This window comes from Idiotropiscis lumnitzeri, chromosome 8, assembly GCF_059441095.1.
Source record: "Idiotropiscis lumnitzeri isolate Australia: NSW breed Sydney's pygmy pipehorse chromosome 8, RoL_Ilum_1.0, whole genome shotgun sequence".
Lineage (NCBI taxonomy): Eukaryota > Metazoa > Chordata > Actinopteri > Syngnathiformes > Syngnathidae > Idiotropiscis > Idiotropiscis lumnitzeri.
The window spans coordinates 5,284,116-5,299,910 of record NC_142398.1 but is presented as its reverse complement, the minus strand read 5'-3'; the positions used below and the strand labels follow the sequence as shown (position 1 = coordinate 5,299,910).

At 42.0% G+C, this 15,795-nt stretch overlaps 1 protein-coding gene across 1 annotated transcript in view; it reads right to left on the bottom strand.

Annotated features, from left to right (window-relative positions):
• The window catches only part of slit1b (slit homolog 1b (Drosophila)), a 47,553-nt gene extending 32,917 nt beyond the window's left edge, over positions 1-14,636 (bottom strand). The window contains exons 1-14 of the mRNA XM_088302599.1: positions 14,301-14,636; positions 9,326-9,397; positions 8,597-8,668; positions 8,156-8,227; positions 6,051-6,122; positions 5,825-5,896; positions 5,653-5,724; positions 4,600-4,763; positions 4,261-4,408; positions 3,920-3,991; positions 3,138-3,209; positions 1,542-1,613; positions 1,039-1,182; positions 33-196 (exon numbers count right to left, since the gene is read on the bottom strand). Coding sequence (XP_088158725.1) covers positions 33-196; positions 1,039-1,182; positions 1,542-1,613; positions 3,138-3,209; positions 3,920-3,991; positions 4,261-4,408; positions 4,600-4,763; positions 5,653-5,724; positions 5,825-5,896; positions 6,051-6,122; positions 8,156-8,227; positions 8,597-8,668; positions 9,326-9,397; positions 14,301-14,512 — 1,480 coding nt within the window. The 5' untranslated portion in view covers positions 14,513-14,636. The remainder of the gene's footprint in view (positions 1-32; positions 197-1,038; positions 1,183-1,541; positions 1,614-3,137; positions 3,210-3,919; positions 3,992-4,260; positions 4,409-4,599; positions 4,764-5,652; positions 5,725-5,824; positions 5,897-6,050; positions 6,123-8,155; positions 8,228-8,596; positions 8,669-9,325; positions 9,398-14,300) is intronic.
• Between the last annotated feature and the right edge of the window lie 1,159 nt (positions 14,637-15,795).

Here is a 15,795-nt window from a genome sequence, read left to right as displayed (position 1 = left end):
ACGCAAACACATACACGCACACACAGACTGACCAGAGCATCGGAACTTGCTGCTTTTAATCTGAGCAATGCGTTTGTTGGCGAGGCGGCGCGGGCTGGCACAGCGCGCCCCACTGGTCTCAATGGGGTTGGCGCGAAGGAAGTCGGCAAGCCACTTGACGTTGCAGTCGCACACAAAGGGGTTCTGGGCAAGGTGGCTAATGGGTAAGCGCAACGCACAATGTGACGTCAATGTAAAAACAACAATCAGTAGTACCTTGACTTACAAGTTTCATTCACTAGCCACTCAGGGGAAGTAAAATATTTAAGAAATAAATACACAAAGAGGACAGACTCTCTTCAACTCAGTGAGATGTGGTAATATGCGACTATTGTTATAGAGCCTGTGTGTTCAAATAGCCATTGCTTTAAAGCAGGGGTGGGCAAACTTTTTGATTGGCGGGCCACAATGGATTCTAAAATTTGACAGAGGGGCCGGACCAGGAGCAGATGGATGGAGTGTTTTAGCAACCTCGCCCCATCGGAGAAAAAAAAATACATTTAATTTTAAATGAAAGTGAACAAAGGCATTACAACAATATATATATGTGTCTTTGAAAAACCAATGTATTTAGAAAATAAAACATGAACAAGGTTTATTCATTTAATTTTTTCCAAGTTCGGAGGGCCGGATTAAAACGTTTAACGGGCCGCATGTGGCCCGCCGGCTGTAGTTTGCCCACGCCTGCTTTAAGGGTTAGAACGCCAACATCAATGCTAGTTTCATGAGCCTGTCTACGGTGTTTTGCATTGTGTGTTAGCATTCAGCTAGTAAACTTTCAAAAGGCACTTTTCAGATGTAGTGTTGTTAAACTCACAATGTGTAATTTTCCTTTTATATTGACAGTAAACTATCCAGGAAAGGCCAAAGGCAACTTGAAGCAAGCACTTTTTTTATCAATTGTTCACCATTTGTTGAATTGCTGCCTGTAAACTAACTCGGAAGTTGGATCACTAGCTAGTCAAGCTACAATTGTACAAAGAAAGCATGTGGCCTCACAGTGTCTGGATGCCGTGCAGCGAGTTGAAAGTGCCTTTGGCCAAACTTTGGATCTTGTTGTCGTACAGTGAGAGCAAAGCCAAGCTTTCCAGATCCTTGAAAGCCGACGCACGCACGCAGTGGATCTTGTTGGCGTTCAGTAACCTGCCAGAGGGCGACACATGTCACATCTCACAATCTAAGGTGGGAAAAAGTACTCACATTGTATTAACCCTCTGGGCTATAAAATGGACATTTTTTTTATCAACCAGATTTCCTGTTTTCTGAACCGTTTTAGCTGGGTTGCCGCAAATATAACAAAACTTGCCACAGAACTTTTGTCTGATTCCGTTTATATGGCGTGCTAAAGCCAAATCTACTTCATGTTTCTTGCTAAAAAATGTGATTAGATTGATCAAATCCACTAGACAATCATACTTTGTTACATCGCACTACTACTCCCAATCTAATATGGTCATCATATTTTGCCGGCAAAATTCAAAGAAGGAAGTTCATCCACTTACAGTAGCTCAAGTGAGGCCAGGCCGTCAAACACGCCGACAGGAAGCTCCGTTATTTTGTTGCCGTACAAAACCCTGCGCAATAACACACAAATGCATGAGCACAAGCAACCGTGCATGAAAGTACATAATGGCACATGATGTCACAGTAAAACACATGACATGACGACACATGCAAATATGTGATAACATATGACTGACAAATGACTAGACATGAGCACACTGGGGTTAAACGAGGTTTGGATTTTTCATTAATGCTATAAGGCTGGAACGCCCTGCGAAAAGTGAAAAGACATGAAGTGGAAGTTGACTTTTTAAAATTATTATTATTGATTTTAATTTGTGTATTTTATTTTTATTTTGGGGAGATTTATACGTCCTTATGGCATTGCGACACTCTGCCCCAGAGGAAATGGTTCTTAACCTTTTAAATACTTGTTACCCACCAAATTTAACTTGAAAAATGCTGTACGTCATAACCGTCTGCTGCCGGACAATTACGACGGAACGTTGGCTAATAATGACGTTAAGGTTTTCATTTTCACCCTAAAATTGACTTACCATAACAAGAATACCAGGGTGCATTCTAGCCAAAGGTCCTTGTTGATGTTATTGTGCAAAGCGAAAGTTAAGCAATGATTACTTTCTGCGACAAAGCATTGTCGCCAACAAGGAACTTTGGATAAAATACAATACGGGATTCTGGTGAAACAAACTTTAACAAACATTAACATTTTATTTGCCAATGTTTTGTCATGCTGAGCGAGGCATGCTTGACAGGTGGCTGAGCGTGCTCCACTCACAGTTTCAGAACACAACTGTTTACTGCTTATCCGGCTTGACTCTGACTAACTGAACAGCATATTTGAATAACGTTATAAATTTCCAAACAAAACTTTATTAATGTGGATGAGACTGGCAGATAGAACAAGGAAAGGCGCTGCCATGAAGCACAACCAATCAGCTCACGGGATAAAACCACTTATGGACTCATTGGTCAATCTCGCGGCCGGGAACCAATCACGCGCCTGAACCTGATCACGCGTATGATTGCCCGAGGTTATGTACAAGGCCGCCGGGTCAACTCGAAACAAGGCGTCTTTCCGCAATATGGTTTACAATATGGCTGTATTTATTTTTTTAATGAATATTTTGGTAAAAAATGCAAAACACTGTAGCCGCGAAGTGAAGCACAAATTGGCGATAAATTATTGTAAATAAAATTCAAATTAACCCCGATAGCTCTTGTATGATATTAATTGACAAAGATGAAAATGCAGGACATTTTCAAAATAATTATAGTTTGTTTCATGAATGTAGTTTGAGTAAATTTATCTCAAGTATTTTTAAAGGCATTTTGCATTTATTTATTTATTTATTTTTTTTTTTTTAACAAATGTATTCCTAGTTATTTTGTATATAATAACTTCGGACCACACAGAGTGACATATGACAACACATGACCAAACATGGAGAATCATGAAAAAAAAAAACAATGCCACACATGACCATATGATGACACATGAGCACACGTGACAATGATCGGTGACCACACGTGAAAGAAACATGACACATGACCACAACGTGAGTATTACTGACAAGGAGTTGAGGGCTTTGAGGCCGTGAAAAGCATCCGGAGCAATCTCTGAAATTTGGTTGTTACTCAGGTCTCTGCAATTCCAAGATACACAAAAATTAAATAAACCTAATGCATAAAACAATAAAACATACTCACAGAAAGGATTCAAAAACATAACAGTCAATAGAAAGGTTAGCAAACATACACTTTATGTTAGACATAACCTTTTTGTATTTATTTTGCTCATTTGTAGATTAGAAAGTCAGAATTGTGGCTGTAGCAAAACACAATGGGCATTCATGTACGGTATAGAATAATTTCTTAAAAACTTCAGCATTGACATTTTACTGTATTTTCCGGATTACAAGTCACTCTGGAGTCAAACCAGCCCAAAAATGCATAATGAGGTAGAAAATATACATTTTTGCAGGTATTTTATTTATTTATTTTTTTTACAAACTACTAGTCAAAACAGACATTTCAGTCCCTAACAGGTTTCTCATTTACTCTAAACCTTCTATCTGCTCTTCGATTATGGTTTTTAACTGGGAATTTCACTACTTGCTGCTTTGTAGTCTACATAATATGATTCTCTTGAGTGGCATTTGTGTCCAATCAGTTGTCCTTGTAGGGAGTAGGAGATACTTGCTCATGGCAGTCTGAAATACATTTTCTTTTTACATGTATAACTCACTGCAGAGTATAAATTGCAGGACCAACCTATGATGAAAAGTGTGACCGAGTCTGGAGATTACGGAACTCTTAATGCAAGTTTGTCCCACCTGGGGGTGCACTTACTCACATTCGCCGAAGTTTCTTGTAGGAGGTGAAGGCCCCTGGAGGAACAGACTTGATGCCATTCTGCTCTAGACGACTGAAGGTTAAAAATGAATAATATCAAAATTCAGGCCCCCCAAGCCAGTACTACTTAGAAACATGAAATTTGGTGGGCATGTCTATCTTGAGTTGACGCACAAAAAAGTCGAGAGAAGCCCAAGCTGGAAAGCCACAGAAACTCTGCAATTTTAGTATAAAGGGCAACTCTAGGTTAATTTTGTCAATTTTTCCAATTCCCACGCATTTTTTTCTCAATTTGAAGTACATACTAGACAGACACTTCATGGACTTAAATGTGTTACTCACATCTCTGTCATGGCCTCAGGGAGATGTGCAGGAATAGCGGTGAGGCCTCGTCCCCGGCAGTCCACGATGTTGTTGCTGCATGAGCACATGGGCGGACACGAGCCGGATGCCAGGCTGCACGGCTGCACGAAGGAGCTGCCGCCATGGCCTGGAGGCACACACAAAGTCGAAAAGAGCAGCAGATGAAAGTTTTTATGGGTTTATACAGTATACAGGCCAGACACAATTTAGTGTTGCATACCTTCTGTGTAGTACCATATTTTACAACAATATGCTGAAAGCTCTACCTGAAGAATAGTTGCATAATTAACAGCAGAAGAAGAAGGGAAGAAGAAGCACCTGAGCAGGCCAATTCACTCCTGCGCAGCTCGGCCAAGTTGAGCCCCCTGAGTGCGGGCGGGGCACTGCACTGGGTGTAAAGGCCCAACGCGGGGCGCTGGCGCAGCCACGGCGATAACCAGGCCAGGTGACAGTCGCAACGCAGAGAGTTGGAGTGAAGCCGACTGTGGAGGGAGACAAGAATGCTCAGCAAGAAACATCTGCTAAGACTGCTTTCACCCATTTGACAGAGTGCACAAAGAATGGCCTCCAGGCCATGAAATGAACCCAAGTTAAATTGATTATAGTAAATATGACATGATTCGTGATAGTCAAATTATTTAAATTTACCTTCTTAAAAAGCAGTTTCATCCAGATCCAAAATTTGTGCATATCACATTTAATTATACGTTTCATTGACACAAATCTGGATCAGATCAGGATCAAATTTGATATAACTAAACAGCTAGAAATCAGGTTTTGCCCCGATCTGAGGATATTTGACGCAGATATGTATAGTGTGAGATCAAATTCCATCGGATTACATTGGTGTCAAATCTGGATCAGATCTGGATCAATAATAATAATAATAATAATATTCCCTTTATAAGTCCCACAATGGGGAAATTCGAGATTCGAACCCAGGCCTCCTGGGGAGACTGGGTCCTGAACGCGGCGCCTTAGACCACTCGGCCATCCTGGCAGCAACTTGGTTAAGCTTAACAGAGATCATATTTCATCCAGGTGTGACAACATCTGACAATGATGCGTAAAGAAAATGATTCAATCTGATTTTAGGTTATGTTCACATTGCTGTTAAATCAGGGTCTGATCTGGATCCAATTTGTGGGTCAAGTTTGATCCGGATGTGATAACATTTGACGCAGATACATCTAGAATATGAACACACTCAATCAGATTTTTTATGGTACGAGGACCGGTGTCAAATCTGAATCCGCTCTGGATCAAACTTGGACCCTGCATACACACTGCACATTTTACTCAAATTGGTATATGTATTGTATGTCTGGCCAAAATGAGAATTCTAAAAAATGTTGTAATGGAAGGACTCACAAAGTGCGAAGTTTGGGCATGTGGTTGAAACTGGAGACGGGAATGCTGCTGATGTTGTTGTTGTTCAACGTCCTGGAGGAACACGCAGAAGACAGGAGAAGACAGCGACACTTGAGTGCATCAGCGGAGGGAAGAAATGACAATTGAACGCATGACAGCAGAACCTACTCACAGTACTTCCAGAGATCGCAATGCTCTGAATGCTCCCTCCTCGACACATTTGATGTGGTTCTTGTCCAGCTGGCTGTCATCAACAGAGAATGCAGTTAGTCAAAAAAATGAAGAAATGTGTCAGCAAAGCAAACAAACAAACGAGTACACGCCAGGTCACAAGGGGCAGCACCTTCCATAAAACTGTATTATTGTTTAGTTCTCTCTTTATTAGTTTGTCAACATACAGATTTTTTAGGTCTGCAGCGCCTCTGAAGGCTCGCCTGGGAATGGCCTGGATGGCATTTTCGCTGAGGTCCCTGAAAGCACAAGAAGATGATCACAAAACTGCTAAATCACTTGTGGGGAATTTAACATTTATGCAAAAAGAATGCCACACTTCCTGTCATTTACTTATATAACAGCGGTGAGACCTTTTTATGAATGACTAATGAATGGGAATGTCAATTCCACATGAAACTGCAAGGGGATGCTAAGATTTGAAAATGCAACAATTGAATGTATCAACACGATAAAGAAATGACACTTGACCGTATCACTAATGCAGACAAATAGGAACACTTGAACGCATAACTAACGCATTACTTGTGTACAGAAACAAACTTGAACGTCATGGCCAATGTGACTAAACTACAACAAATGAACACATCACTGGTGGGAAGAAACAAGTGTCACTTGAACGCATCACCAGTAATGATGAAGCAACACTTGACTAGTGATTATTTTGATTATTATTTAGTCTCTTAGTTGGTTAGAATGAATTGGAACGCTCTCCACTTCTTGTCAAGGGAAATACAGCAATGTTAATGCTTGAGGCGTAGATGGATGCTTACGGCTGCAACCCCTGGCGCTGAAACGAAGGGTCATAAAGTAATTTGATCACCTCTCTTATATTTTAAATTGATTGTACATTCCCCAAAATACATCAAATCTGTAACATTTCGTTTTTGGCAATACCCCATTATGAACAAATCATGCTAGCTGCGTATACCATGTGAATGTAAAAGTTTCATTTTAGGGAATATTGCCTGGGGTGCCACAACAATTAACTTGTTAATTATTACAGTTTCCCTGCTTCCATGTTCATTCCAACAAAATGTTTTCTGAAGCTGTTGTGTGCTTCACATTTAAATGTGCTGAGAATTGTTCAACATGTTCAAGGGCGTAAAGGGAAATGTTATTTTTTTGGACGGCCAACATTCGACTGCGTGAGTATGTGATATTGTTTCAGTCCACAGCATGCGGGCCTGACCGGCGACGAAAGCGTCCGCTTTAAGACTGTTTAGTCTGCAAAAGACGACCATCAAAACGACATTGTGAGCTTTTCGCAAGCATTATCTTGACTTGAAACAGCCTGGAAAGGAAAATAACTTCATTGTAGTCCCCCCCCCAAAAAAAACACTCTACCTTTTGATGAAGTCAAGTGTTATTTTTTTTGGTCTGACTCTTAGTTAATAATATAAGATGAAAGAAATAGTAAGGAGTAAAGCTCACTCGAGTGTAGAATTGTTGTTATCTGAACATTGCGCTGTGATCCAAACCACATCTACTTACATGCTGGTACGTTCTACAACAGGATTCAGACACTTGAACACACCATGAGCCTGAAAAGACACTTCAACGCATCGCCAGGGTGCGAAGTAACGGCAAGAAGCCACATCACCGGTATTTGCAAAGAACACTAACGCATGTGCATTCCACGCACGTGCGCGCGCGCATGCGCAAATATTAGGTTGTCAAGATTTTGGTTGCCAGGATTCAAGAGGTCAGAAGTCGATGTTGACCCAAGCTGGTCACAGCTGGGCGTGTGTGCGTGTGTGGTAATATTTGCTCTCCCGACATGTTCCTTGGGTTAGGCTCCTCATCGTCTTTTGTCTGCGAGTCGGTGGGTGAGAAAGGTAAACTTTCCCACTCGCTTAGTGCTCCTTCAGAACCTCTCTACGTTGTAATGAAGGACACGCACACACACTTTGCACGCGCAGATGAGGGCATACATAAACACTGACGGGATGTGAAAATACGCTTTACAGAGGTGGAACTAAATTTGTTTCATTGCTGGTGAGAAAATCTGCTGATTCTCTGGAGGCACCGAGGGAGATAACTGGACTCACACTCATACGGACGTGTTGTGTTTGTGTGTTTCCTAGAAATGTCAGGAAAATGTTCCAATTTGGGATTCATTCTCTCGCACACACCCACGCGTTTATATCCACACGCACGTTCATTTTAAACTTGCCTGTAAGTGAGGGAGAAACATTCCAATGTAGACCCCGCAAGAAGCATAAAAAATGCAAACATGATGGAGGACAATTAATTAAGGTTGCACACTTACAGTCGTGTTAAAGCTTCATTCTTCTGGAACAGAAGTTCAGGAATTTGCGTCAGACGATTTCTGTTGAGACGACTGAAACACACTCACGCGCGCACGCACACACTTTAAGTGAATAATACGTAATACGTTAGAATGTAAAGAAATAAACTAGTATTAGTTGGAATTATTGTACATACTGTAGTATTTGTGTGTTGGTTGTGTTGCTTTCAGTGGGTGTGGCCTAGTAAGTGATATTAGGAGCTTCTTGTGACTGTTCTCATTTTGTATTTGTGTGCGATTGTTCTGTTTAAGTAATAGCTGACTGGCATTGGTGACCGTGGCTCTTCTTGCTCACATGCCAGGGCATCAAAGGTGCTTAACTGCTCATTTTTGTTGAACTTAAGCCAAGCTAGCACTTTTTTGTATTTTTGTATGTTGTTATTGTATTTTGTGCCCACTCACAGTCGTTCCAGATCCTTCAGCTCATCCAAAGCGCCTCGCTCCACCTCTCGTATTTGGTTCTCCATTAGGTGGCTGGCGTGCGTGCACACACACACACACACACACACACACCCCCACAGACACGCACGCACACACGCGCACACACGCGCGCACACGCACGCACACACCCACACCCACGCAGGAACACACGCAGGATTACACAAAGTCCAAAAAAATTGGGAAAAAGTTCCCCAACTGACAAAAATATTTGTATAAATTAGAAAGGAATACCATAATAAACACACACACACCCCCACACAAATATATATATATATATATAAAGATATATATATATATATATATATATATATATATATATATATATGTGTGTGTGTGTATATATATATATATATATATAATCGTGTGTTCTTTTTTTATCAATGGACACAACTCAACTAAGCAGGGGTGACACAGAGCTTTGAAAGAAACTGAATGCCCAGTGAGAACTTCTGAATGAAAGTCGTGACATTCTGACATTTGGGGAAAACGTCAATGTCTCGCCAGCAACGCCTGAGGGCACCAGCGACACCGACACCGGTCAGCACCTTTGGGCATGTCATCTCATGTGACTGTCGGGCGAGGTGCAAGGACAACCTTCCCACATTTCTGCGGAAGAAGATGAAGCTACCGAAGACACGTGGGAAGAAAGAGAGACAGAATTCCGCCAAAGAGAAAAAGGGGAACACTCACAGTACTCGCAGATGCTTCAAGCCGGAAAAGTCCGACTTGGTGATGAGGGTCAGGTTGTTCCCATTCAGATCCCTGTAAAACCCAAATATGTGCATTGAAAACAGTAAACATGCTTAGTTTGCATGTTTATATGTTTGTATGTGCACACAGGCACTCACACAACTCCCCAACCCTCATTGTTCACTTTGATTGACTGCCCACGAGTAATGATGTCAATGCTCTAGTGGCAGAGGTAAACTGAGCCTACTGAGTGTGTGCATGCAAGTGTGTGTCGTGTCATGTTCCATGTGTGTGACCTTGTCCTGTACTGATGATGATGATGATGATGATGATAGCCAAATTTACCTAGGAACTATTAGTTATTAGTACTTGTCGTCCCTGGACATAAAATATTCAAATCAGCCCCCCCACAAAAAGGTTCCAGGACCTTTGGAAAATATTACTTAACCTCAAAGTCTTCTTTTAGCACAATTACAAAAACAGGTTAAGGACCATGCAAAAACATAAAAATACGCCAATTATGGTGACAGTTTTCTCTAATATACATTTCAAACCATTTTTAAAAAGTGTCATTTAACAGACAATCAAAAATCACTTCTATGACCTGGAAAATGGATGCTACTTAGTCTGGCATCTTTCTTATGTGTACACATGTTTGAGCTGCGAAAATGCAGAAGATCTGCTTTAAGACTCCGGTGGCTGGAATATATCACGCTGTTCAAACTCACTAATGGTGAACGAACCCCGTCATTGCCAGCTGTCGCCCCAGGAATGTTTCACACACGCACACATGCATGCATACGCACACACTCAGCTATACATGCTTCGTCAAATATGTCTCGAAGGAGAATGTAGAAGTGGTGTGCGTGTGTGTGTGTGAGCTGAAATAAAACATAGCCTTAGCTTAACTTCTGGAGATCAACACTGACTAACTCCACATCACAGCACCCCCATTTCAACAATGGTTGTACTTTCCTCATCCTTTTACCACTTCAGCATCATCATTTCACCTCCATCTTAACAATACTCCTCCTTTCATCGTCTACTTTCCCCTCTATTGAACAATATTTATCCTGTGATTAAATGATCTTCACTCTTACACTTTCACACATATTTTATGTTATTCCCATTTGACCTCTGTGCAAATAATATTCATCCTCCCCAGTTCCACCCTCATGCGTTCACCTTCACACGCATGGCGCGCGTTACAATTGCCTTTCTTTCATCCTAATCCTTTCGCTTTCACCTTCATCTTTGCTGCCCTCTTGACAATCTGAATCATTTCATCGCTTTGTCATCAGCATTTCTTCCACAAGTGAGTATTCACACTTTCACCACTCCATTCGCATCCGCTTCCACCCATTTTCAACATTTCTCAAGCTTCTTTATTCAGCATTTCACCTCCACTTTGACATTGGTCATCCCTTCACCACTCAATATTCACTCTTTCCTCGTCCTCTCACTTCCAGCTTGGCAGTCTTTTTTCATCCTTTCTCCTCCATCTTGATGATCTGCATTTTTTCTTCCTCATCCTTTCCGTCTTTAAGTTATTAATTGTAAACATTTTACCCCTTGACCACCATCTCATCAACATTCATCCTTTCATCTCCGCCTTTTGACACTCTTCTGTGATTAAGGGCTATATTAACAAATTTGACTTGACCGAAATTTGAACAAACTTCATCCTTTCACAACAAAGTTATCATCCATTCACCCGCATCGCAACGTGCTTCATTCACCCTTTCATTCTCATACTTTCACTTCAATCTTAACAACGCTCACCATTTCACCCCAGCTTTACTGCGTTCATTTTCCACACACATACAGTCTGTGGTAGGTGATTTATCACCCAGCCAAGAATATCCTCATAATAATTAAGAACTATGAATCTTTTTAAATATATTCCGAGCCTGTCCGACAATAATAAATGGATAATGTTTCAGAGAAAAGGGAAAGTGAATTTTTTATGTTTTACGCAGTTTTTTTGGAGTAAAACCAATACGATCCTGTCCTAATTGACTTAAAGCATTCAAAAATAACAGGCATGGTTGCTTTTATACACTCACTGTTTCAAGAGCCTTCAAAGACTGTTTGACTGCATGACTCTGCCGGGATCAGTGCAAATGTGGTGGATATTTAGGCAGTTCACAAGACTGTTTCAAGCTTCTTTCGCACACAGTTACTACTGTGCGCATATATGGCCTGCAAGTGTTTAAGAGTCCCACCCTTTTCCTGGGTTTACTGGTGGGTGAATCCAGAATGTCTCTTCTTGGTTTATCTGTGTTCACTTTTTTGCTGCTCAGTGCCTCAATAAGATGCAGAAATATTAGTCTTTTTTTTTGAAGAGGTTACAAAATATTTGTGAGTGAGTATTGTGATATTGTTGGTCTACATGTCTTGCTCCACCGTTTGTGTTCAAAGGTCCGTTGCTCAAGTGTTTAAAAAATGCGACTCTAGACGCGAACAGTTAGCCTATCAACGGTGTTTTCTACTGTTCGTTAGCATTAAGCTCGAGGGTCCTTCTTCAGGCACTTTTTTGGGGGCATTTTTTTTCAATTAAATACACTAAATGGAATTGTCTTGATTTTAATTTGTTTGATAGTAAACTGCAACTGCCAGCGGCAATTACATATTCATATATTAAATATTACATACGTCAACATCGTAGCATGGTCAACGTGAAGTGCCAATGACAAACCCTCTTGAGACAACTCCGTTCTCCACTCGGGCCAATTCCGCCTCCCTAATGGGCCAACACTTGTGCACATTCGCGACACTTTCTTCTCACACAATTTTCCTGATGATAACATCCTCCTTCAGTGACTCGCAAACAAAAAGATGGAGGAGGCACGGGATAATGTGTGTGTGCTAACATCAATTATTCACACAAACACACATGCACACGCGCACACTTGGAGTGTTTCCTTATTTATACACCCTGATGTCATCATTTCTGCTGGAAATAGCTGATGCGGGACTGTCTGGCTGTCTTGGGAATCATTTTCTCCAACCTAATGACTACATAGCGATTTTTATATGGTGGACACCCAAATTGTATAGACGCTAGTGATTACTGGGGAGTAGTGATTGCATTAACGATAATGAACTGCATTCAGAAACATTAACTCAATCATTCACTCAGTCCCCACCTCCTAACCACTATAAAGGGATTTTTCTATAGTGACGTATGTAGTGCTGCCTTGAAAAACGAGTGTATGTAATTTTTTATCCTTTGCGGAGAACAACTAATATTACAGCGCCTTACAGAGGAGCTGAGATGCTTCCGTATATTCGTTTTATACTGCCCCCAGTGGCCAAAACAGGTAGCACAAAAGAAGCAGCACAATAACCAACGAAGTGAAGTAAATAATGTGGCAAAATAGTTACATTTCTTGATATTATTTTTAATCATGTCATGATAGTGAAGCCCTGTCATTCACGCATGATAGGGACCTGGTCAACCTGCTAAAAAAGATTAAAAAAAGAAAAAACAACACCTATAGCCTAAATGACACCCATTGAAATTCAGTAGGTGGAAAAACAACAAACAAACTTTTTTAAACTGCACATACGAAATTGAAGTTGAAAAACCAAACTAAAACGTTAAAAATATTGAACAATATCCAAAGTCTCGAACTTGGGTTTTAAATGGGACAGTCACTTTAAAAACCAATAACTTTCTTTGATTCTTGAATAGGAGCAAAACGGAAACATTTCTCAAAACTTCCCACAAGCACCACACTCCAGCAGCGTTGATTTGCAAGGTAACTTGAGCAGGGTGCTTTGTTCTGAGCTGATGTGCTAAAGATGTCAGCTAATATGGTACAATATTTGCATCCATCCATAATCTCTGCCGCTTCTCCTCACTCGGGTCACGGGGGTGCTACCTTCGGGCAATGGGCGGGGTACACCCTGAACTGGTTGCCAGCCAATCACAGGGTACACATAGACGAACAACCAGCCGCGCTCACACTCCTACCTAGGGGCAATTTAGAGTGTCCAATCAATGTTTGTTTTTTTGGAATGTGGGAGGAAACCCACGCAGGCACGGGGAGAATATACAAACTCTACACAGGAAGGTCGGCGCCGAAATCAATCACAAGACCTGTGCCGCCACACACACACACCTATATATACATATACATAAAGTAACCCAAAATGGGCCAAAAATTGACCGACCCAACTTTTTGGGTTATATATCAAATGAATAACCTCTAGTCACTGGTGGTGTAGTGGTACACTCGCCCGAGTTGTGTGCGGGCAGCGTGGGTTCAGTTCCCACTCAGTGACGGTGTCTATGTCTGCCCTGTGACTGGCTGGCGACCAGTTCAGGGTGCAGTGTGCCTTTCGCCCGTAGTCAGCTGGGATAGGCTCCAGCACCCTCCCGCGACCCTGTACAGGATAAACGGTGTGGATAATGACATGTCATATAAAATGAATAACCCACAACCCATTGGGTTCTCATGGGCCAAAAAGTTAATCCAAAAAATTGGTTCAATGCCTCAATTATATAGTATAATGTTTTAAAAAATACAACAACAAAGCAGCACAAATCAGACAATTTTAAAAGTTTAAAAGAGCCAATATTGACCAATTAAATCGGCTGGTCGATGAATCGCTTGGGCCCGAATGCATATTAGGATTTACGCCTGCAGAAGTCCTGTTCCAACCAACACTGATGACAACACCGAACCCCAATAGCAGGCATTTGCGCAAAGCCACGGAAAGTCCACCCAGAGGGCTGCCATGCAACTCAGCATCCAAAAACGTTCGCTTCAGTGGACGCTGCGGAGAGTGATGAAGCGTTACCAGTACCAATTTCAGGTCGTTGACCATGATAATACTTCACTTAAATCCTTTTGAGGAAATTAATTTGACACCACAACAACTCGCCCACCACGCTAAACTTGTTCTTTTTTTTTTTTCTAAATCACACACACACATGCAGATGCACTGTGTGTACTGAGTTACTCACAGCCTCTCTGCTCCTCTGGGAATGTTTCTGGGCACGGAGTGGATGCCAAGGCCGTGGCAGTCCACTGTGTTCCCCAGGCAGCTGCAGGGTGCCGGGCATGCCTGCGCGCCACTCTGCCCCCGCAAGACCATCACCAGCACCAGCATGAGGGAGAGGGACACCCGCCGGCATCTTCTTGACCTCTCGGCATTCCCGCTTGTCCCAGCAGGCATCCTGCTCGGAGATGCAGGAGCGCTGCCTCCTCCAGGAAGTGGACGAACAAGGACGGAGTTGAGCTCGGACCGCCCAGGTTGGGTGGGACAACTGGAACCAGAAGCAGACAGAGAGGATGGAGGTCAGTTTGAGTGCTCCGTGCCGACTGTTCTTCCTCCTTCTCCTTGCTCGGCTTCCTCTCATTGAGACATTGTGCGCACAGACGCCAGCCACCGGGGGGGCAAGGAGGAGGCGGGAGGGTGGGGTGAGGGCTTCTTTCTCGCTCTCTCCTCTCTCTGTCTCTCTATACACACAACCGTGCAGTGCAATCATCCATCAAAAGCTTTTACAAATAACAGCAATAAGACTCCGCCCCAGCAGCTCCCCAAAGCACCCATAGTGAACTCCCTTCTATTCAGCCTCTCACTCCCTGCTCTACTGTATGTCTCCCCCACCCACCTTGGGGGGAGGGCGATGAAGCGTGAACATGATGGGGGGGAGGAAATAGTAATTACGCCAGAGCATCCGACTCAGCAGCTCAGGGGAAAACACAAGGGCAGTTTAGCTAATTTGTCATAACAGCAATTCTCAGTTTTGAGTCCAGTTTTTCATGGCGACTCCTCAAAATGATTTGAATGAGTTCCGGAATTGGCCACTTCAAACCAAAATGTGGACTTCCTGCTCAATTTCAGGTATGGGTCCTTGAAACTTTTTTTTGTGCATTGCGTTGTGTCCACCAAATTTAGTATTGATTGGTGAAACTAGGGTCAGAAGCTGATTTTTTTTTTTCTTTTTAACCGCATGGGGGTACAGCTGAGTGCTAAAAGAGCTACTTCAAATCATAATGGGTGACTTCCTGTTGAAGTTCGGACATGTGTCTTTAAGTGTTGTGTCATGATCGGTTTTGTTGATTTTGGATTTTGAATTTAGTTTCATGTTTTGCCTTGTGTTCTTTTGTGACTTCTGTCTCGTCATGATTATTGTGTCCACCTGTGTTCATTTAAGCAAGCCCTTGTGTTGAACACCAACACTTTGTTGCTGTTGTGTTGTCAAGTACCTCTTTTCCATGCCAAGTTCATTTTCTAGTATTTATTTGGTAACTTTGTTTCATGCTTTGTATTTCTATATTTAAAATTTTCATAGTTCTTTGTTTGCCTTAAGTTTTCTTTTGGTAATTAAACAATCTTTGTTAAAACAACTCCCTGCCTGGCTTTCCTGCATTCGGGTCCACCAGCTCAATCCTCCACCGAGCCAAAAAGTTGTTTTTGTGTCTTAATTTGATGAACAAGTTCACCTAATTTCG